The 22,908-nt window shown below is 52.6% G+C and overlaps 1 protein-coding gene across 1 annotated transcript; it reads right to left on the bottom strand.

The window, feature by feature from the left end:
• Window positions 1-2,947: 2,947 nt before the first annotated feature.
• Window positions 2,948-22,686, bottom strand: ADGRD2 (adhesion G protein-coupled receptor D2; the record flags this gene model as incomplete). Its single annotated transcript, XM_082295218.1, has 25 exons — window positions 2,948-3,063; window positions 4,079-4,109; window positions 6,029-6,087; window positions 6,614-6,755; window positions 7,063-7,116; window positions 7,326-7,367; window positions 10,628-10,748; window positions 11,655-11,770; window positions 12,351-12,484; window positions 13,249-13,402; window positions 13,588-13,690; window positions 14,344-14,447; window positions 14,557-14,683; window positions 15,764-15,819; window positions 16,089-16,194; window positions 16,671-16,791; window positions 17,062-17,196; window positions 17,546-17,657; window positions 18,895-19,176; window positions 19,558-19,643; window positions 20,135-20,233; window positions 20,833-21,486; window positions 21,629-21,859; window positions 22,489-22,549; window positions 22,639-22,686. The coding sequence occupies 25 exons, from the start codon at window positions 22,684-22,686 to the stop codon at window positions 2,948-2,950; spliced, it is 3,294 nt and encodes a 1,097-aa protein (XP_082151344.1).
• Between the last annotated feature and the right edge of the window lie 222 nt (window positions 22,687-22,908).

Raw genomic sequence — 22,908 nt, forward strand, 5'->3', positions numbered from 1 at the left:
GGGCAGTGCCCTGGGCCTTGCACTGTGGCCAAACCCCCTTCGCTGGGCTCATCAGCCCCTTCCCTCGGACACAGTGCAACAAGGAGAGGCAGTTGTCTTTAAAATCAGCATTTACTGTTGTCATAATCAGCAAAAACCCACCACATTTTCTATGTTCTAAGCACTACAGAGGTAAGAGGAGAAGAGGGAAGGAAAGCAGCGCCCAGCTGGCGAGGGGCCAGGCCAGCCGGGCGGGAACCCAAGCAGGAGCAGGGAGAGGATTTTTGTCCTAAACCGCAGAAGATGCTATTGATGTCAGCTGGCTTAGAAAAGGCTTGAAGCCAGCTGCTGGCTTCCCTAGTGCATGTGCTTCGTACACAGCCCGTCCCCAGCCCTGCCCCAGCTCAGGGGTGCTTCCATTCTCACTGGCATGGGAGCGTGGGCACCGCGTGGGCACGGCTGCCACGACAAAGCTGGGCTTGTTCCCATCCCACTGCTCCAGGTCCCCCATGGCTAAACAAACTCTACTGGCAGCAGCAATGAGAGCACACAATCAAGCACTGCCAGTGGTGCCGGCAGGCATGTGGGGCAGTGGTGGCAGTGCTGCTCCAGGCCAGCCTTGGCTTCCCTGGCAGAGGCTGCAGGAGCTGTGGGGACCCCAGAACACAAGTACCTGCCTGTTGGGTGCCCGCCCGGGAGAGGAGCAGGGCAGTCGTCAGCAGCAGATGAAGCCTCATGAGACCCCACACTGCCCCTGCCTCGGCTTGGCTGCACGTGGTGCTGGGAAGGAGAGCAGGGTGACAGCTCTGCCCGGCCTGGAAGCTCTCCAAGGGAAGACAGCTCCTCCAACCTGCTATCCTTCCTGCTGGAGGACCCTTTGCATTGTTGTCTTGTCGCCCAGAAACTTCTCAGAAACCTAAAGCAAAAGAGAGAAGGTGTCAGCTGTGCTGGCAGCAGGGGCGGGCAGGGGTCCCTCCCAGGGCAGTGGGAGCCCTGGCAGAATCCCACAGCGCCCTGGCAGAAAGCGCAGCCCAAACCTGCTGCAGGACAGAGCTGTGGGTGCGGGTGGCACCGGGGTGGCACAGCCAGCCCTGCCTGTCAGTGGCACAGCTCTGCCATCCCAGAGACCCCCCTGTCCCTTTGGGGGACTCTGAAAGCTGGTCCTTATGACAGGAAGCCAAAGCAGCCTCCATGCACAGGGCCACGGCTGTAGGGAAACCTCTTCTTCCCTGGTCAGTGACCGGCCTGAGCACAGCACCCAGTGCTGGGAGCACAGAAGATTGAGATTTAAATGGGATTTAAGGGAAACACCAGCTCTGCCATGGCAGGAAGCACCAGTGCCACATGGGCTGCATCTCCTCCAGAGAGTACACAAGGGATTCCTCAGGAAGGGCCATGGCACCAGTGGTGATCCCACCGCAGGCTGCCCAGCGGGGTTGGCATGGAGGCGGTCTCTATTTCTCCCCATGACACTCAGGTGTTTCCTGGCTTTGAATCCCAAAGACTCATAAATTCCTTATTATTTCAAACCAGTCTTACGTAACACAGTGTGGTGAGAGTTGCAGAATTACTCAGTATCGATCAGAGGAAGGCTGGGCTGTGGAGACAAGATCCATGTTGCTATGTGTGGCTTAGCAACATATAAATGTATTCAAACAGAATAATGAAATTATCGTGGGGAAACAAAGCAGCCATCACTTGAGGAGATGGAGGATGTGGAGGCCTCTTGGAGCCGTTGTTTGCCAAGACAAGGAAGATGGGACTTATTGTTTGTGCAAATATGTGAACTGCCCCAGCCCTCCCCTGCTCACAAAAAGTGTGTAATGAAGCCAGGCAGTGCTCGCTGCGCAGTGCAGCTCCCTATAGCTGGGCTGGAGCTCATTACTGAGGAATTGCTCCATGGACTGCCCTTGTGGGGGGAGGCCATGCCTGTCTCTTGCCACAGCCACACCGCAAAACTCCCTGTTTCTCTGGTTCTGGCCTGGGATTCACCTGGATTTTATCCGCCCTCCTCCTCACCCATCCCACCTCCCACCTCCCCATGGACCCACTGTCTGTCTCTTGCACTTGGAGCCAGTGCAACACCCGGAGATTTCCCAGGAGCATGGCTGAGGCCCTGGAGCAGAGAAGTGCTGGACTCCATCCCAGATCCAGCACAGCTTTCCTGGGAGAGACAGCTGGGCTTCTCCTAGGTCTCTGCCAGAGCTCCTCCTGGCAGCAGCACCATTTTCATCAGCTGGCTGGCAGCTTTCAAATAAAGATATCTGGGGCTAAACATGTCTCTTTTCATTAAACTATTTGGGAGACAACATATAGAAGAGGGGACAGTGTCTGTGCTGGAATGGTCTGTCCCCATTCTGGCACCCAAGAGCTCTGCAGCGCTTTGCTCTGTGAACAGAATGGGAAGGCACATGCCTGTGTGAGGCTGAGCAGCCCTGGGGTCCCCCAGCACCCCTACAGCTGGGCACTACAGCCTTTTATTATCTGCTTTAATGTCTGGAAGCACTTGTGGCTGAGCCCGGAGCAGTGCGGCGGGGATGGCCCTGGCGCTGTGCTGCTCCACGAACACAAGTGTGAGAGGAGAGCTCTTCTGGCTCAAGATCTTCTCCTTCACCCCAGGCTCAAGGATTGCCCAGCCACGGGGGCAGCCTGGGGGGCTCTCAGGGAGGGTGGCCATGCACAACACTCCCTGCACCCCTGGCCACTCCCACGGCACCGAGCCCAGCCTGGCGTTCCATCACCCTCTGTGCAGACCTGGGCTTTTAAAAATGCACTGAGGGCTCACCTGAGAGAATAAAACCAAACTAAACAATCCCCTTCTTTGCACAGCTGGAGTTTAATAACACATGTGGGTCATAAAATAGGCAGAAGCAGGTGAGGGTGGGTGGACAGAGCACAAGTGCCTGTGCGGGGTGCAGGTCTCGCTGCCTCTGAGACCCCACTCTACGCCCGAAATGCCGCTGCACAGCTACTCCTGGCTGCCACCGCTTCTGCCTTTCTCATGTGTCCACAGCGGGGAGGAAAGCTGCACTGCTTCTGGGTGGCATCGTTTCGAAAATAGTCTGAGGATGCCCTGCTTAGACACTTCATGTGGAGCAAAATCAGAAGCCTGCTAATGTACTGCTTGCCTTGACAAAAGAAAATGTCACAATGCAGACAAAACACGATCACTCCACCCCCGGTGTGTCCTCACTGCACTGTCCACCTGAGGGTCCCCATCCAGAAGCTGCACTGGGAGCACTGGGAGTACCCAACAGTGGTTGTTAAAGAAAATAAAGTGAAATATGCTCCATTTGTATTCTGAGGAGCTGGGGACTTGCCCAAAGCCAGGCTGGGAAGCTGAGGAGGTAGCAGGGAGCTGCCATCGAGCAGAGGCCTGGGGCTTAGGAGGGATTTCTGGTTTTAATTCTACCCACCTCCATGGTGACATTGGCCTTTCTACAACCTGAAACAGAAGAAGCTAAATGGCTGATTTTAAGCTCATAAATCCAGCCCTGTCTGAACACCCCACCTTCCCCAGCTTTCCTTCTTTGGGATCATGGCACTCCCAGCACCCGCCAGCGCTTTCTGCCACAGCTGTTGGTCTAAAATAGCCCAGGGCAGAAAGAGCTGCTGCCCCCCTGGAAGCAGCCAGGGATGCCAGTCCCTGCTGCACCCCACAGAGCAGCGGGGCCGGGGGGCAGGCAGAGAGCTCAGCACTAGGAACCTGCAGCACACCTCTGCCACCTGCCCACACCTGCAACCCCCAGCTCTGCTTGCACAGTGGGATCCCGGGAGCTGGGAGCCGACATGGATGGGCAGCAAGAAAGGTGCAGGGACATGGGGAGAAACCAGGTAGGTGCCCTCAGATAGGACCTTTGACTGAGCTGCCAGGAGAGGCAGTGCTGCTGGCAGGGCTCCGTATTCCCCACATCTCCATCTGTTCAAGGGGACACAGATTTCCCACAGCCTGGCCAGGACAGGACCCATCAGGGCAGTTAGGAAATAATACAATTCCTGAAGCCTGAGCAGAAAGCAGCTGCCCTCTGGGCAGCACACAGCCACAGGAACAGCATCAACAGAAGCAAAAATCAGAGAACATGACATAGGCAGATGTTACCTGAGGATTTGAACGCTGTCAGCTCTACGGCCTGAAAGAGGGGAGAACATATGTTAGCAGAGGGTATGGGTCTGATGGCTTTGCTGCTGGTCACCCCCAACATGCTCCCTGGGGCTGGGCAGGGCTCCCCAGCACCCAACCACCCACTGTCCCAGCACTGAGCTGCTGCACAGGCTGGGAACCGGAGCCTTCATCCCGGCCCCAAGGGATGGGCACTGGGCAGAGTGTCCCTGGACACACCCGGATCCCCCAGCAGAGGGGAGCTGACACCCTGCTCCCAGCGCCCCTTCTGGGGACCATGCCAGCCCCGTGGTGACCCACCAGGCTGGATACCATGCTGGAGACCACAGGAAAATCCAGGAAAGGGTGAGAAAGCTTTGTCCCCCTGTGCTGTGGTGGGAAGAGCCCACACAGTCTGCACTCTGTGCTTAAGGGATGGTTAATGCTCAAGGAGATGTGAAATTCCTACTCCCAGTCCAACAACAACAAAGATCACCAAACAACATTTTAAAAAGCTGAAACACGAAGAACATCTTGTCTGTATTTGTATCTTCATTCGCTCATTGTTTTGTCATTTTAAGTGTTTTCAAACGCTTTTAAGTAGCATCTTCTCTTCATCCAAACTATTGTGCAGCTGCCAGTGACATTGTGATTCGCTGCTCCTGTGGCGAGCGCCGTGACTCAGCCAGGAGCAGGAGAAACAGCCCTGGCTTCTGTAACTGAGGGGCACTGAAAGCAGCCCCCATGCAGCACAGGGTGGCACCACGCAGGGCACAGGCGTGCCCACCATCTCTGCCGAGCAGGGGGCTCACGGACCCTCCCGGAGTCTGCACCGGCCCCGGGGGAGCGCCGGGAGCTGCGGCAGCACCGACTGCAGCCTCAGCCGCGCTCAAAAAGAGAACAAGCACATTAAAAATGCAGTGTTTATGCAGCAAAGATACAGCAAAGCCCTCAGTGACCCTCACACGCAGGGAAGTACTTTCTGTCTTTGCCTGCTCAGAAATGCCACGGCCTTGGCATTTAGGGGATCTGCTGCCTGCTAATGCCCCTGCCTTAGGGAACTCGGGTCCTTGGGCTAATCCCTGTGGCCCACGTCTCATACCTGGTGCCAGGAGCTTAGCCCTGACCCTGGTTCACACAGCCAGCACCTGGCTGGCTGAGAAAAGCATCACCTGCGAGTGAGTCCTGGTGTTGTTCAGCACAAGGGGACTGGTGCTGTGGCATTAACCACAATATAAATCATGAGAGATGGAAATATGGATTTTACTGAGTGGCTTCAGAATGATATGCCAGCTATAGAAGTATTATCTATTGGATGAATAAGAGCTGTCTATGTGACACAGGTTTTCAAAGGATAAATATTAGAGAGGGAAAGAGAGATCCTTCAGTGAGAGACTCATGAAAGTAGTGTTGGATTTTATTCTGAGGAAATTACAGCACTTGTATGTCAAGTGCACAAGGACTGATGATCATTTCAATAGCAGGAGATGGAAGTGGGATCAGAGCAGTCAAATTTAAATTGTTCCCTGCTTTAGGTCATGCCTTGCTGAGCTCTCCGTCCCAATGCAGGCAGCACAGACCTCCTGGGAGCCATGAGACTTGCCCATGGCAGCTGCCCCACTGCCTGATTTAATTTGCTGTCCTAGGGAAAGTCTCCTGCTTGATCCATACCAACCTCAGTTTAGGGCTGCATGGCTCGAATTCAGTGTCACCTCGTGTTCCTGTAGGGCCCTGCTCTAAGCACCCTCCTGGCGTGGCAGTGGGGTTGGTTCCCCATGGGCTCAGGGTGAGCCCTTGCCTTGGAATTCAGCTGTTCCGGGGCCGCCTCCTCTCCTGCCCCTGGAAAGGTGCCCCACCCTGTTGTCCCCCCGCCTGGGCTCAGGTGATGTCCCTACACAACTGCTGTGCTCTGGGTGGGGTAAAGGTGGAAGAACAGAAGATGTTACATACCGGTCTCTCGGGTGACATAATTGATGAAATTCCAATGGGAATTTTGGCTCCAAAGTTTCCTAAAGAGTGAAGCAGCACAATGAGTTCATAGACCAGAGAACAGAAATATTCATGCTTTACCAAGAACTTGGTGCTTTGTGTCTCCCACTGAAGCAAAGGGACCAAAGAGGTTTTCTGCATCACTGCACCCCCAAACTGGTTGAAGAATGCAAAACCTTTTTTCCCCAAAGCCAAAATCCCTAAATTCTACTGTCACCTTTGCCTCTCCTCCAGAAAATTAATTTTAAGACACTAACTTGGATTTTTGCCTCGGGAGAATGCAATGCTGCCTAACATGCTGATGAGACCCCCCCTGCCCACACCCAGCCAGGCTGCAGGCATGGACCTGACCCCTCTGAGACCCACATGCACGAGGACTCTGCCTCCCCCTTCAGCAGCAGCAGCACCAGACCCTGTGCTCACACAGGCACAGTGTGCAAAGAAATTAGTGCAGCACCAGGGGCACTAAAATTCAAGTATTGGGAATAACATTTTACTGTGGTGTCATCACCCAGCCTGGGCTAACAGCAACAACAATCCTCTTACCTTTGTTGGTGATGTTCTTCACTGGAGGGTCTTTCTGCACAGGGCTTGGCAGGGCACTCTCAGCTGCAGGCCTCAGCTTCCCTGTGTCCCAGGAGGTCGTGTTTCTTGGACTTGATATGTAGTTGATGGGATGAGAGCAGTTCTGTAATGACAGGCAGGAGATACAGGGCAGTGAAAATTGCAACGAGTCTTCTCTACATCCAGAGATGTAGCTTCAAAGATTGATTTCATTGGAACTGCTTTGGCTCCCATCCCGCCCTGGCAGAGCAGGCTGCTGCCTAATTGGGTCTGTGCTGTCCAACAAGACCGCAAAGAAGGGAGACAAAAGTAAAAAAACCAAGATTTCTTTCCGTCATCATCTCCTCAAAGCAGACCCCGGGTACAGCTGGGACCCTCCTCTGGTGGGCGGCTGATGGATGAAGGGGCAGCAGGGATTCCTTCCAGCTTACTGTGAACGACAGGGCTTTCTTCTTGTCCTTCATCCTCTGGATGGCATTCCTCACCTGCAACAGAGCAAGGACATGAGAGAGGGCCACAGCAGCTCTAGCACAGCTGGAGATGCTCCAGCAAGACTTGGAGAAAAAGCAGCCACGGTTCCAGAAGCACAGTGGGGCTGTGCTGCCCCTTGCAACTGCCACCACCCAGCCAGCCCCAGATGCCAACACACAGCTGCTGTGATGAGTGACTGAGCCCAGCCAGGGGCAGCTCTTACCTCGCTGTTATAGATTGCGTAGACCAGGAATATGTACAGGCCCTGGAAGGGAGAGAGCAGAGGAAGGGTCGGAGATGTACGGCTGGTTTGTGCTCCTTTGCACGGAGCAAACGGCTTTGAGGAGCCCTGGAATGGGTGAGACTGGCACAGATGGTGGGCACAGCACAGCCAGGGACAGCCAGGCAGGAAGGACCTTCCACACTTGAGACCAGGCTGTTCCCAGAGTCTGCTGCTCTCACACACCGAGGAGCAGTGAGCAATGGCACCTCACCCACCACCAAACGCTGGGCACAGCTGCGTGAGGGATGTGCCCAGGGAGAGGCCAGGCCCAGAGCAAGCATTGCCTGGGGGCCACAGCCTGGGGCTAATTACGGTTCCAGACCAACAATCTAGGCCTTAAAGCAGCCCTATCTGGCCTACCAGATTTATGTTATATCTGTGGGGTGTTTTGTTATCGCAGCTAGATAAATCAGCTGCAGCAAGAGATGCAATTCATCTTGTCTTCAACGAGCCTTGCTCTCATCTGCGAGCTCTTGGCAGGCGCAATGGTAGCAGCCCCCTGGCACCGTGCCGTGACCTGTCCTTCAGCCAGCAATGCTGGTCACTCCCCCAGACCAGATTTCTGGCCAGGCTTCCAAGGCAGGTCTTCCTTGAAAGAATCATTCTGGATGAGCGTGGGGAGGGGGGAGCGGAGAGGTCGGCTGGGAGGAGAGCGAGGAAGGAGAGGAGGCCCAGCTGCAGCAGTGGGCGGGAGCGGAGCTGCGGCTCTGGAGGAGCCCGTCCTGCCCGCCCTTCCACCCGTGCTCCTGCCCGTGCTCCTGCCCCACAGCACCACCGGCTCCCTGCTGCTGCTCCTGCGCTGCCTGGCTGGAGAAGGAGTTGTCATGTTTGGTGCCGACACACAGAGCAGCCTTGAAGACAGGCTGGGGCTTCTGCAGACAAATGGAAAGCAGTCAAACAGAAGACAACCCCAGCAGCAGAACAACTGCACAGCACCCACACGTCCCTGGCCTCAAAGGAAATTCCAAGTGATCCCTAGGACAGTCAGCAAAGGGGCTGAAAGGGGATGGATTTCTCTCAACTCTTCAGCTTCTCACCAGCATTTATTTCTCCTCTGAGGCAATCTGCAGATTGTCCTGAACTTGGTAATGAAGGGACAGAGGCAAATGTGTACAGCACAGTCATGTCTGTCCAACAGCTCTGAGCCTGCAGTTCTCTCCTGCTCAATAACCCAAGCATGGCATGAGGACATACAGGGAAGTGATGCTATGTTTAATTATCATTAAGACAGGCCTCCTGCCATCCTCCTGATATCCTTAAGAGTGGGGATGTGGAGAGGCAGCCCTTGTCTGGCCTTGGAACCTCCCCTCAGAGCGGATGTGCATGAGCAGCACCCGGCTGCTGGACCAGTGCCAGCCACAGGCAGAACATCCCTGAGCAACCACCCATCTTGTGCACGTGGTGATAATGCCTGGGTTCACCCTTGGAGAGCTGGGCCAATGCTACTCTGAAAACAGCCAAGTATGCCAGAGGGAAGCACCACAAACCGACCACTTTGCAAGCACGAGCTACAGCAGGAGCCAATTTCTATTAAAACAAAAGAAAAAAGGGAGATGGGGGTGGAAAACTCTTTGAATCACAGTGGTTTGGAGGGCAGTGCCCAGTTGCTCCTTTGGCTTGGTCCCCTGGAGCAGGATTTGTCCTCAAACACTGGGCAGGGGACCCTGAATACGCAGTGCCGAGAGCTGGGGCCGCCCAGGGAGTCCCTGGGGCACCCCTGGTGCAGGCACAGCCTCAGCCCCAGGGCTGGTCTGGCCCAGCTGTGCCCCTCACCTGGCTCCCACCTGCCTGCAGAGAACTCTACGTTCCCCTCAGGACCATGCTGGGAGCAGTGGTGCTCAGGGGTGTTCAGGGGTGTTCAGTGCTTCTCTAGCTCCATCTACAGCTGCCTTCTCTCGAGGTTTGCAAGGCCTCTGTTGATGCTTTGAATCGCAGGTGGCAAGCACATGTTCCAGGAGTTTTTGTCACCATGTGTCCCTGAGTTCCAGATATCCCGAGGCCCTGAGAACAGCCCCATCTCGGTGCACAACTGAGCACTCCTGGCTGCTGGGACTTACACAATTTGCTTTGCTCTCTTAACCACATACAGGCTGGTTAAAGCTTTAAAGTCTTTTGATGAAAACAGTAAACTCAGAAGCAAGTATTAAGTGTTGCTTTATGCACCAGGTAATGATGTTACTCTCTGCCCTTCAGAACTCCCTATTAACAGTAACTTATTAACAACATGACTGCAAGACGGCAGCCACAGCCATGGCCCTGGAAGACACCAAGACGAGCAAAGAGCCTTAAAAATGTAGCCAGGTGATGAAGAGGAATGAAAAGGCTGAAGGAGATTATATAATCTACATGAGGTCTTGCAAGTCAGAGGTAGAAACAGCCCCCAGATTTCCAGATGTCCCAAGCAAGGCTCTGATTACCAGCCCAACAAAGCTGGCACACCAAACACTCCTGCATCTCACCAGATCCCAGTACAGCTGTCACTGGGCACTGGGAGCATCCCTGGGGAGTAGCTGCATGGCTGCAGACAACATGGATTTTCAGTTCTCAATTCTTAGTTCTTCCCCAGTCTCCCTGCAGTAAAGCTGAACTCCACAAGGGGAAGGTGGCTCTGCCTGTACTGTTCACAGAAGTCACAACCTCTCAGAACGTCTGAACAGGAGCCAGATGGAAAACACCCATCCTGGAACACACCATCCAAGCAGCAGTCAAGCAGGCTGTGGCTGGATGTGACCTTTGACACACTCTCCACCAGCAGCCCTGCTCTAACAGGGACAGTGGCACCCACGGCCCAGCCCTGTCCTGCAGGAAGGGCTCATTTCCTGGATGCAAACAGCGGGAGGGATGTCTGCCCCATTTGACTGCACAGGTGCCATTTTAATTACCCATTATATGAGCAAATAAAAACTCTAATGGGTTTGTAAGTGCCATTTTGAAACCACACTGATGTCAGAAAGCCTAACACAAGAAACAAGATTTGAACTGGAAATCTGTGGCACCAGTAGGACACAGCCAGAGATTGGTGCTGAGGGCCATTAGACGTACAAGGTCTCCAGAGTCATATGTTGTATCTTGGAAGGATGAACTGAGTTTCCTCAGACAAAACAGCCCAGTGGCTTGGGAAAGCTGGGCTGGCTTCAGAGTTAGTGTCCCTGGCTACAAGGACAGGTAGAGTGCACTGAAGCACAGGAAACCACAGGTGCCTGCTTGGCTGTGACCTGGGACCCACCTGGTGCAGGACTCACCTGAAGGGAGTTCAGCACAATGAAGACATAGGCCCAAACGATGCTGAGGTGGACGAGGACCCCACACACCCAGGTGAGCCCCAGCACGGGCAGCAGCACCAGGACAGGTTTGGCCATGGCCCTGGCAGGAGGAAGAGCTCAGGGTTACCCAGGCACATTTCAGAGATGAAACACTAACAAGACAGTAGCTGTGGAACAAATTCCTCTGCAAACAAAATAAGTTAAGACAGGAAAAACCAAATATTTCACCTCCCAGACCCCAGTGTGCCAGCCCTGCTCTTCATTTATCACTGCAAGTTAGCAAGAAAGGAGCTCTTTGACGTCATTAGCCATGAGAAAACAGCTATTTTCCCCCAATTTCAGCTACAAGGAGGGTTTCTCTATTTGTTTTATTTGCACATGGATGTCACCCTGCCCTCCAGCAATGCCCTATCTTTGTGCTTCTGTAAATTTGGGAAAATTTATTTATGCTACAGGGGAACAATGCGTGTCTAGCAGGGGTATCCGGCGCCAGCTAACAACAATAAAGATTCACGGAGCATGATAAAGTAATGACTCAGGCAGCAGTTTTTTAGAGGTCTCTCAGTATTGACTGATTACAGAAGTTCCCACTGCCTCTTCCCCTGTGTGTGTAACCCCCACCAGCCTTACTTTCAACCCACCAGATCCCAAGCTTGGATTTCTGCAGGCACTGCCAAGGGTCTCCTATCCTAAAGGGGTGAGATTTAGGAGTGTGAGTGCAGATGGAGGCCAGCACTGGTTCCCTAAGCTGAAGGTGCTGGCTGGGCTTCTCAGCTGGGATTAGAGACTGTCTTTGGGCGAGACACACTTACCCTGGGGGAGAGAATCCCTTTTGCCCCTTCTGCTCTGACTCTCACATCTCACTTGTCCAAGCTTCTCTGGGCAAGCTGTGCCAGTGCCTCACCAGCCCCACGGGAAAGGATTCCTTCCACGTATCTAACACTATCTCACATATTTCACACCCAGAGCAGCCACAGCTGGGAGAGCCAGGCCCTTCCCTGCTCACCAGATCTGTGCTCCAATCTGGTTCTCCAGGCTGCTGTTGGGCGTCAGCATCTTTGATCTCCTGCGAGCACTGGCCACAGTCACCATCACCACCCGGAGCAGCACGAAGGTGTTCACCTGCCAGGGCAGAGCCGTTGGACTCAGTCACATTCTGTAATCTCAGCTCCAGTGGGTGAGGCTTTTCTGCTGGGAACTAACGTCAGAACTTGGGGACAAAATACCACTACCAAGAAAACAATGAAATCAAAAGACTTCACACAGCTATCTACACATGTATGAAATCTAGGAAACTTATCCCCAAACTTCTCCTACAGAACATCTTGCCTGTTAAATGTCTATTCTGGACCCCTTAAACGTTGCACCTTTTTCTGCTGCTGTGTTTTGTACAATGATATTTCAAGGATGTAGGTGTTACATGTTAAAATCAGACCTTTAGCTAAGGCAATGTCACACGCCACATCCCTAACTGAACAGACAACTAAGAACCGGTCAGCAAAATTTTCTTAAAGAACTTTTTCCTATCAAAAAGCTTTTTTAATTAAAGAGATTTATTTGTATTGTTCAAGTCTATATAAAGTAAAACAACATTTTTCCTATACAAGCAGGAGGCACAATGAGCTGCACCCCTGACTCTGCATTGCTTTTCTAGGACCAGACCCAGAGGAATCCCACCCTCCCAGCAGGGTTTGGCACTTACTGCCAGGATGAAGAGCACAGGCCCCACAAAGGCCCAGATGATGTTGGTCTGCACGTTCAGCCAGCAATGGTTGGCTGCCACATACTTGTTAAAGGAAGTTGCAAGGGTCACCCCCACGATAAGGACTGGAAGCCCTGCAGAAAAACCCACAGGTTAAATCCTGGGAAAAGCAGAGATGCCCCGTGCAGGGCACTGTGCACCAGATGATTTGTTCAAAACCTCTCTGACCAGACACACTCCAGCGTGAGCCTCCAAAACCCCACGAGCAACATCAATTCTCTGCAGCTGAAATCTGTCCTGGCTCAACACAGCCAGATTTACAAGCTGTCAACATCTTTCTCTGAGGTATAAAGCATTCCAAGTCCTGAGTCCTGACCAAAGCAATTTATTCCTCAGATTGCTTTTTTAACAAAATGGACAATCAAAGACATAAACCAATCCAAAATACTTGAAGTGGTTGCCCAGTGTCCAACTAGGTGTGTGTTCTTCGAGCAGCACATCCCTAAAGAGGCTCCTCTTTGACACAAAATGCAGCTTATTCAAGTAATTCTATGTCCCTAAAGGGCCCCCTCAGAATAAAAGGTGTTTAGTGAGGAACACATTTATATTTAATTATTATCTGACAATAGTGATGCTCTCTGAGAACAAAAACTTACCATAAATCTCCTCCTCCATTTTTTTTACTGAACTCCTGGGTTTAGAAATATAACAAAAATGCTGCTTAACTTCTGCGTTAAGACTGGCAATTCAACAAATAATTCAAGAGAGCCTCTGCAGAGCACTGACACCCAGCTCTCAAATTAAATCAAACATTTGTGCATCTCTCCTATTAAAACTTTCACTAGAAAAGAAAAAGAGTATTTTGCTGAGGACCCAAGGCAGACGAGTGTGCAGATACCCCAGCCTGTCACGTAGTAGAACTTCATTCTCCTGTCTTCGCTCATGTTGACTGCTACCACCTTGCTCCAGAGGAGAAGCCCTTCTACCAGCATCCATGAGAAGGCTGCCATGAAGAAGAGGTGCAGGAAGGCAGTGACCATGAAACACAGCACCTGGAGAGGAGAGAAACCACAACTGCACAACATATGTACGTGCATCTCCAAACAGAGAGACAATGCTATCCTAGATGCCAATTACAGGTAATTAATAAAAGGGTTTGTACTTCTGTTCTGTTGCTCTGACAGGCACACTGGAGCCTGGTCACATGGGCTGAATAGGACATTCCTGCTGAGCTCACCTGGTTGGTCTTGGCCAACTCACTGAACATGAGCAGAGCTTCTCCTGCAGCCAGTGCAAAGATCAGGTTCTTGTGCACAGTTGTTCGTTCACTCTTGGGGACGCTGAGGAGGGAGAGAGGGAGCACTGAGCTGCAGCCAGACAAAAGGGTCCATGACAAAAGGGTCCTCCCTGTCCTCTCTGGGCTGCACAGGTCTGCCTGGGCAACTTGTGGTCTCTCTGCCACTCGCTGCAAAGGTGACAGTATAAGGGGCAGAGGACAGCCCTGCTGTGCAAGCACTTGGTGGAGGGGATGCTCTTGGATACGGCTGCTCAGCCCTTGGCTACGGCTCCAGGGAGCAGGCAGTGAGTGGGAGGTGGAGGGAGCCACTGCCATGCTCACAAGGCAGATCTCTGTGCTTGCCAAGTGACACAGAATGGTTAGCAATCAAAAAATAGTCCTTGCTCCATTTATTTTATAAAAATTAATTCTAGAAGAGCAGCTTTTATAGTAAACATCGTTAGCAATTGATAAAAATCTTGCCACAGACACGCAGGTGTGTGCACAGATCAATGAGCATCTCCACAGAAACAACCAGGGCTGAGCCCTTCTCAGCCAACAACCACTCCCCTCTGCCATGGACCACAGGGCAGCTCCCACCTCTCCACACGCACCTGCATCACCCCACACTGATAAAGGACACCTTGACAAAGGCTCTGAAGAAGAATATCCAGTAGAAAATACGGAGAAGGCTACAAGCATCCAGGCTTTTCTTACCGAACTACCAAGAATAAAATGAGGGTGACTATCAAGGCACAGAAGGAGACTCCACATCCAATAAAAGTCAAAGTCTGCAGTGTGAACTCCTCCTTGGTGGTCGTCTGCTCCAGACATGAAACAACAGAAGACACAAATCCCTCATGAATTAACCACAACTGCTGGCAGTCCCGGCATCCACCCCACAGCAGCTGAGACAGGCTCCTCACATACCTGCATCTCGTACACCTGCAGCAGGATGGCAAAATTTGTGGTGTGGTTGCAAAAACAGGCAGTGGAGTCTGGGAGAGACATCATCACAGAGCAGCCGGCTGTGGACCACATCCCACCAGCATCTGGGCTAACACGCAGCAAAACAAAGAAAACACATGGAAATTACCTTCCATTTTCACAGAAGGCCAGGGCATGATGGGAATTTCACTCTCCCAGAAGAAGCAGAGTTGAAAGGAGGAAGATGAGGATATCAGAGACAGGTCATCGTGTAGACTTTCCTTTGGTTCACCCTTTGTCTCAGCAGCTTTGCCTCATCCAGCAGGCATGCAATGAAAATAGATCCAGTGTCAATGTGTGCATTAAAAAGCGGAGTTCAGCCGTCACAGCTTCAAACAGAACCCAGTAATTGCACAGCTCTGGGAAGAGCTCCCTGTACAGCCCATTCCCTGAGAGCAGCACTGGGCTGGGTATATCTAACTCTGCCCACCAGCTCAGCCTGCCACAAACCCGGCACAGTGCCACCGGGCTCAGGATCCTCAGGACAAGCCAGCCTGTCTCAGCCATCCGGCAACGCTCCCGTCTGAATTCCCTGGGCAGAGACCATGGCTGCAGCTCTGTCCCCACTGCCCCCTGAACCTCCCCAGTACCACAGGAAGGTCAGGATCAGAGCAGAGCTGCTGGGACCCTTTGGACAGTAATCAGCTGTTTCCAAAAACACACTCTTCCCACCTTCCCCAAACTGATCCATGCTTGCTACAAGTCTGGGACTTTAAGGAGGTTTTATTCACTTGAATGACTTAATTACCAATCCATAATATATCACAGCCTCAGTGTTCTCACCACGGTGACATTCAGCAAAAACACATCCCAATGCCAGGCAGGATTTATGGGGCTGGGAGTCCTGTATGTCTTTGGGCCATATGTCTTGGAGCAACTCTTCTTTGTTGCAGGCAACAATCATAATTAACTAGGGCTTTCCATTTCAGTTGTATATACCTCATTAAAGGTCACTTGCTTGTGAGTGACTTCTCCAAAGGAAATTTTCCTAGGAAAGCATTCTGCTCCAGCAGACAGGGGATGTCAGCATGCAAAGGAGGCAAAAAATTCCAGATCTCTACTCTTACCATTACATTTATATTGAGATGTTTGGTTTTCCAGTGAAAATAAAAAGCTCATAAATCTGGGGACCCGAACTGAAACACGGCACCTGAGGCTGAAGTTCCAGAAGGCACAGATGGGCCCCACCAGAGTATTGGGCAGGTCCTGCAGGCAGAGAGGGGAGAGAAGAGGTCACACAGCCACGCATGTGCTGGACACAGGTGGGTGCAGGTCGCTCACTTGGCTGTAACAGGATCTGTCAGCACAGGACAAACACCTCCCCAGGGACACAGGAGTCAAGGTGAGAGCCCTGGGCACGGAGCACCCCTCATCCCAAAGCTCTGGGGTGCTGAGCCGTGGCTGTGGACAGCCGGGCCCGGCCGTGTGGTGCCGCTGGCAGGAGCTGGCTGGGGGCACAGCCCCTTGAGGGGTACCTGGACACGGTGCTGCAGGCTGTAGCGCACGGACGTGCTGATCTCCTGGTAGTCACCGAGCAGAGTGGATGAGATCACAGCTGTGCCCACTGTGGTGCTCAGGTACCTGCCAGGGAAAGGACGCTGCTCACAGGCACGGGAACCACAGGACGTGCTCAGAAAACGGGATCTCACCGTGCCCAGGACAGCTGAGCCGGCGCAGCGTGTGCAGGATGCGCGGGCGGCCATCCCCACCTAGTGTTCGGAGCGCCAGGAGAGCAGCGGGCCCGGCCTCCCGCTCCGAGAGCCACCATCGCCACCACCTCCACAGACACCCTCTGCCCAGCCAGAGGGGACCCTGCAGTAGCCCCTGTGGGCTCTGTTCCCTGCCACCCCAGCAGAGCTGGTAACCCCGGGAACCAGAGGCACGCCGGAGACCTCACGGTGCATCCCAGTGCACAGGCAGCCCCAGCGCCAGGGCTGGGATGGATCAGGAGGAAGGTGACCCCAAAATCGAGGCACCAACTCAATGCAGATTTGAAAATGAGTTCTTCTGTGGTGCTGAGGGCAGCCCTGGGGGGCGGAGGGTTCTGCTTCACTCACTTCTGTCCCCTGTCAGAGGCAGCCATGTCCTGGGACACAGCACTGGCGCCGGTGCTGGACAGGCAGTGCTGCAGGGAGCCGTAGCCAAACCACATGTTCTTCACTGTGACTCTGTGGAGACCTGGAGGGACAGAGCACAGGGACAGGTACAGAACACAGGGCAGCACTGGACACCACTGCCCTCATCTGGGGGGTGATACTGGGGGTCCAGAACACCCTCAGCTCCAAGCTGTGTCTCTAGAGGGGCTGTACAGAATCTCTCTCCCACGGCCCATCTCCCTTTCATCAAGGGCATCCCCTCCCCACACTTCTTCAGACTTCATGTGGGCAAGGTAAACAGTTTGTACCACTAAGGAAGGTGCAGAGGGGAAACTCAGGTATCATAACAAACCTCTGGTTTTCAGCCTTTGCATTTCTTCCACAGGAACTTCAATGAGGTCATGCCTGCCTTTCTCAGGGGTCCGGACCACATATGCCTCACCACTCAGCTCCTGCCCACTCAGCTCCAGCTCCCTCACCTCCATCCCTGTGCACAGGTAAAAGCAGGTGCTGAACCAGGGTTCAGCCTTCCTTCAGAGCTATTGCTACAGCAAAGTACCACAAGGACTCTACAATCCCAGCCAAGACCCACAGAGCAACAGACAGGTCCCTTTCTGTGCAAACCATGGACATCTGGGCTCCGTTTCTCCCATGCCCAAAGGTTTCTTACAATCCTCTTGCAATCCACAGCATGAGAGGTGCCCTCACACTGTGACACTGCACGGAGGAAATGGGGAGCAGGCTGCGGGGTTGGCAAGAGGTGAGCCAGAGGAGGAGAGGAGCCAGGAGTGGGTTTGGACTGGGAACCAGACAGGATGACCTCCAGTGCCACTCACCAACATTCCTGTGTTGGATCGTGATCTTTGTCCTCTCTGCGGTCAGCAGTGGGACCAAGAGTGACACCATTCTGTCACAGAGTTCAACAACAGCCATGGGCCCCCTGATAACCTGCAAACAGAGAGAGAGAGAGACCGATGGAAATCAGCACCTGCACCATCAACCCTCCCTTCCCACAGCTCACAAGAGTTTCCTTAAATATTTGGTCCTTGGCAGAAAAAAGAGAAGTTGGGACTTGAGGCTTTGGCTTTGCTTTTCTGTGATTTTTTTACTGAGGGATGTTCCCAGTTCCTTCAGCAGGGAGACGAGTCTAGCAATGAGGGGAACTTGCTGTTCAGCATAAAAAGCCATTATAACAGCATGGAAATAAATAACTAAATGAGCTTCTGGAAAGAAAGATCTTTAGACTTGACTCCTGATTTTCGCAAAGCTGTAGAGCAACCATCTGCTCTTCCTGGAAAAGGTTTCACCCAGAAATAGACTCTGCAGCTGAAGGGCAGCAGAAGAGTGGCCCCATCTCCCAGGGTCCTGCGTGTGCTGGATACACAAGTGCCACCCCTGTAGTGCACAGCTCCCACTCTTCTCCCTCAGCAATGGATCAGCTGCACCAGTTACACTGGGCCAGCGCTGGGTTTATGCCACTGCTGAGAAGCTGTGAGTGACTGTGGCCATGGAGACCTGAGCAACTGTGAACAATGAGGCAAACTCTGAACTGCTCGGCATCCTTTCATCTCTGGATGTCCCTGGCTTGGTTCCTGGGGCACTGGCCAGGCCAGACACTGTCTCACACATTTTCCAGAGACAGGTGGAGAGTGCAGACCTTGTACCAGGCATAAAAAACACACGTGAGAATGGAGAAAAACCTCACAGGGGTGGGATGATGGAAATCCCTCATGCAAAGCCTGATGGTGTTTTGAGCAGTGTGGGGGCTGATGACAAACAGCTCCTTGGCAGCCCATCCACAGAAAACACAACACGCTGTAAAGGGAAGGGCACTGCCCTGCCAGACAGCAGGATGTGGGAGCAAGGAAACTACACAGCACCAGGAATCTGCAAACTGTCAATCCAGGCTGACAAAGTGGAGAAGCTTGAAGGGAGCTGAGTCAACCACTGGAGGGGTTTGTAAGGAAGGCGCCACTACACTGCACTTGTTTGCACAAGAACTTGCACAAGAACAGATGAAGCACCAGGAAAGCAGCTGGCCCTGATCTGTGTTGGTGAAGACGCTCCATGCCTGTGCCTGCAGCATTTTCACATGCCCCAGAGTATGGCCACAAAAGCTGTACGTGACCATGCAAGACCAGCAGGCCAAGGATGAACAGATGAGTCAGACCTGTGACACCATTACCTGGCTGATCGATGACCATGTCCCAGTATTCTGCTCTTCCAGAATTAACTCAGTTATTTCTGTGTAATACTGGCCCAACTGCTCCAACAGCTCCAGCTCATCTCCCTCCTGGACTTCTATATCTGAAACTTGCTTTAGTAATTGAAGCACTGCAAGGAGGTCAGGTGGCTCAAGCTTGGGCAGTTCTCCTTCTCTCAGAACAGTTGCCAAGACATCAAGAGCATCTAGAGCCACAGAGAGGTTCATGTCTTGCACATCACTGGTGAAGACGCTGACAGGAATCTGTCACGGAAAAGATGGTTTATTTCAATGCAGAGCCCTGACTCTCCCTGATCATCAGCTGTGCCTTAGCAATGCCCTGCATGCCCTTGCTGGCACCAGGACTCCCATCTGGCCAACCAGGAATATCCTGGGGGAAGGGATTTCTTGTCCAGACTCCTGTCCTCAGTGAGATGAGTCAATCTGAAGCAACACTTTGCTTGTTTGATCACAGCACAAGTTACAGCTGTGTTGGTCACAATCTCCAATAGCAGCTCAGAAAAAGTCACAGGCACAACTGCTGGCAAAGTGATTTCAAACAGCACTAGGTGTCAGCATGTCCCCCCCCAGCGGCTCCCACCTGCTCCAGGTGCCAATTATCACTGCTGGGGCTGCAGGACTCACCACAGTCCTTACTGCAAGGGTGTTCACACGGCTGGCGAGCGAGTGACTGGACTCCAGCTGAGCTCTTTTCAGTTGCCAGTACGCATCTGGGGATAAACCAGAACCAGAACCACTGCTGTAGCGTCCAACAGTGTGGTTAACACACACCATGTTCAAAGCCTGGGCAATGGCCCTCAGATGGTGGCTAGGTCTGCAGGACAGGCAGGACAAGGAGACTTCACAGCTGTATTGTATTTTTAGCACAAGATACCATCTGGAGAGTCAGTTTAACACTCCTTTTCTGCCTCTCCCCATGCTCCCCTGGCCAATGAGTCTGGAGATGCCTGGATTGTGAGGCACTCCACAGCACTGCATCCAGAGGTAGTGGAATGTGTACCACCACTGCTCAGCTGGGGAAGAGCCAAACCCCCTGCCAGAGTGCAGGCAGCTGAAGCAAAGTGCCAGCCCCAGCGGGTTTTGCATACGACCCCTTCAGAGCAGGCACAGGGCCTCCCCCATCCCTGGCCACCACCCCAGCTGGGACCTCTGGGAGTGCGTGCAGTGGAAGCAATGGATAAATAACTAACAGATGCTGTACCCTTGCTGTAGCGACAGATGAAAGGCAAAGTCTGCAAACAAGATGCATAACTGAATCCACGGCTGCCAACTTCCAAAACTCTGCATTCCTCAACAGGCCCTGTGGAAACACACACAGACAGAAGGGCTGGGTCTCCCAGGGACACGCCATCCCCAGCAGGTATCACTTTTCCTGCAGCAATCCACAAACCCCAGTACAACAAATGCTGTGGGCTGTGCCTTAAGTCGCCCCAGAGCCAGAGCAGAGCAAGGACTGGGCTCAGAAATGGCTCCCAGCTGGTACCTCCTCTCCAGAAGGAACTGGGAGGTGGCAGAGCCAAGTCCTGAGTTTGTGACTGATCAGTATTGTCACCCCAGCCTGGCTGAGAGCCTGAGTCCCTCCTCCCAGCAGAGTGTTGAAGGACTGGGTGTGCAAACCCAGGGAACATCGAAGGCATTGGAGCAGCCATCTGTGGCAGGGTCATTGCAGGGGTCTCTAATGACCAAGGCTTTCCTGATGACTGTGACTTCAAGTACAATGTGTAAACTGCCCAGCCCAGCTCTGAATGTGCTTCTGCTTTTCTTCCCACAGGAGAAGCATCATTCCACAAACTGCAACAAGTTCCCTCTCTAAGGATGGGACTGGCTTCTTGGACTGCCCCTGCATGCTGACCCTCCCTCTGCAGAGGGGCTTGAACTCACGAGGATACTGAGACTTACCTGGGCAAAGAAGCTGCATGGTCACTGCCTGAACGGTGCTCTCTACCTCCAGAGCGTTTGAGCTCCACCCAAAAACAAGGTCTTGCTCTACCACCCAGCACGAGCGAACTTTCTCAATCTGCTCAGCACCGAGGACTTTCTGCCAGATGTGCAAGTCAGTGATGTTCCCACTGAAGGACTCCTTCGCCCTGAAGGTGCCCCCCAGGGAATCTTGATCCTGCCCAATTATGAAGGTCCCCTGGCCAAAGATGGCCTGGGGGGCAGATGGCCCCACAGAACATAAACCACTGGCAGATGCCCTCCTTTTCCCATCAGCATAGATGGCCCAGGCCCCATTTTCCTGCTGCCAGGTCACGCAGAAGTGATGCCACTGTCCATCAGCACGGAACACAGGCAGGTAAGGGGAATGGTGCCCGTGGACTATGAGAGCAAACCGAACAAAGCCTTCCTCATCCACAAAGCCACGGAGCTGGAACTCGTTAATGAAAGCAGGCACGGCATAGGAGAAGATGGTAGCAATCTCCTGGGTCCTGGTGTCCCACTGCAGGTGGGCACAGGCTGTGACAGCAGGCAGTGCTGGGAAGTCAGAGAGCACCTTCACATATTTTGTGTCTGTTTTGTCTCTGAATACCAGGACTGGTACAGTATGGCCCCCTAGAAGGAGAATTTTCAGTCAGCAGAAAGGAAGAAGCACAGGCCAGTAAAGTGACAATAAAAAAATAAGTGACGGCTTTTCCAGTCATGTTTTTCAGAATGAAAACATGTCTCCAAATAGCTGATGTCCGCTTATACTCACGTCTCCTCTTTGTTTTGTGCAGGACACTGTCCCTTTCCTTTAGCCAGACGGAACCTCTGATGTGGTGGGACTGCAGTAGTTTGCTGAAAGAGTCTTGCTCACTGTCCTGGGGTTCAAAGAGCAGCTGAGCAAAGCGCTGCTCACAGTACCTGTCAGCTTGCCACCAGTCCAAAGCAGTGGCCACATATTCGTACGTGTGTCTTGAAGTCTCAATTGTGACGGGAGCAAAACCTGGAGAAAGACACACAAAGCATGGAGAAAGAGAAAGTCTCTCCAGCCCACTGTTAAAAACTGCCTGGTGCATCCTGGAGGAGCCGCTGGCAGGAGCTCATCTCCCCGTGCAGCCCTTGGGCAGGTCGGTGGGCACAGCGTGACAGACAAGCTCAGACTATATTGGGCCTAAACTGAGGGACACCTCAGTCTGCTCCCAAAGCAGCTCCCTGGCCCAGGGCTGGAGCGGGGCACGCGCCCGTGGGACACACAAACCACACCGAGCCAGCATAAAGGAAAAGTTCACTCTGCTAAGCCCCGGGATGGCCCTCAAAAGCTTGTTCAAAGCAGCTATGTAAAAACAACTTTCCTTGCTTTATCCCCACTTCCCAGCTCCTCCGAGCTTCTGCACTTGCAGATGCATTCTGCAGGCACAAAATAATCTGCTTGGTTTGCAGTTGCAGTGGGGCACAGAGAAGCAGCTGAGCAAACAGCCTGGCAAATACCAGATCTGCAAACAGCATTTTAGGCACAAAACAGGGTAACAGAAAAAGTTTCTTTACCTTTGTTTGCACCACCAGACACCTTGTGTTTCTCTGTGCTGGATATTGCTTGTAAAACACATAGAGAGTGCTGATAAAAACACTAACCTTTAGAAGTCTGGTTCTTGGCAAGGGCTGCAAAGGCAAGGAGACTCCTGGACAGACCAGCCTGGTGGAGAGGATGTGTTGTAACATTCAGAGAAACATTAATATTATCTCAAATCCCCAGAACAAAGAAAAAACAATGGTAAAACTCACCAGAAAGCTGAAGAACCAAGAATCAGGTCTCAAGTCTCTCCTAAACATGCTGACCAGCTGGAAAGATTTCACCCTTTGCTAGAATAAATAAAATATTACTGGAGATGCATCACAGAGACAGAAGCATTCTGCAGAAAGCCAGTTCCCTGGAAAGGCTGCTTTCTTCAGAACGTCTTGAAACAAAAAGGAGAAAACTACTCCCTCTGAAATACCTGTCCTGGATAGTATCTTATCCAAAGAATTCCCAGTTCTTCTTAAAGAACTTAAGGT

The sequence above is a fragment of the Coloeus monedula genome (genome assembly GCF_965178545.1).
Source record: "Coloeus monedula genome assembly, chromosome: 21".
NCBI lineage: Eukaryota > Metazoa > Chordata > Aves > Passeriformes > Corvidae > Coloeus > Coloeus monedula.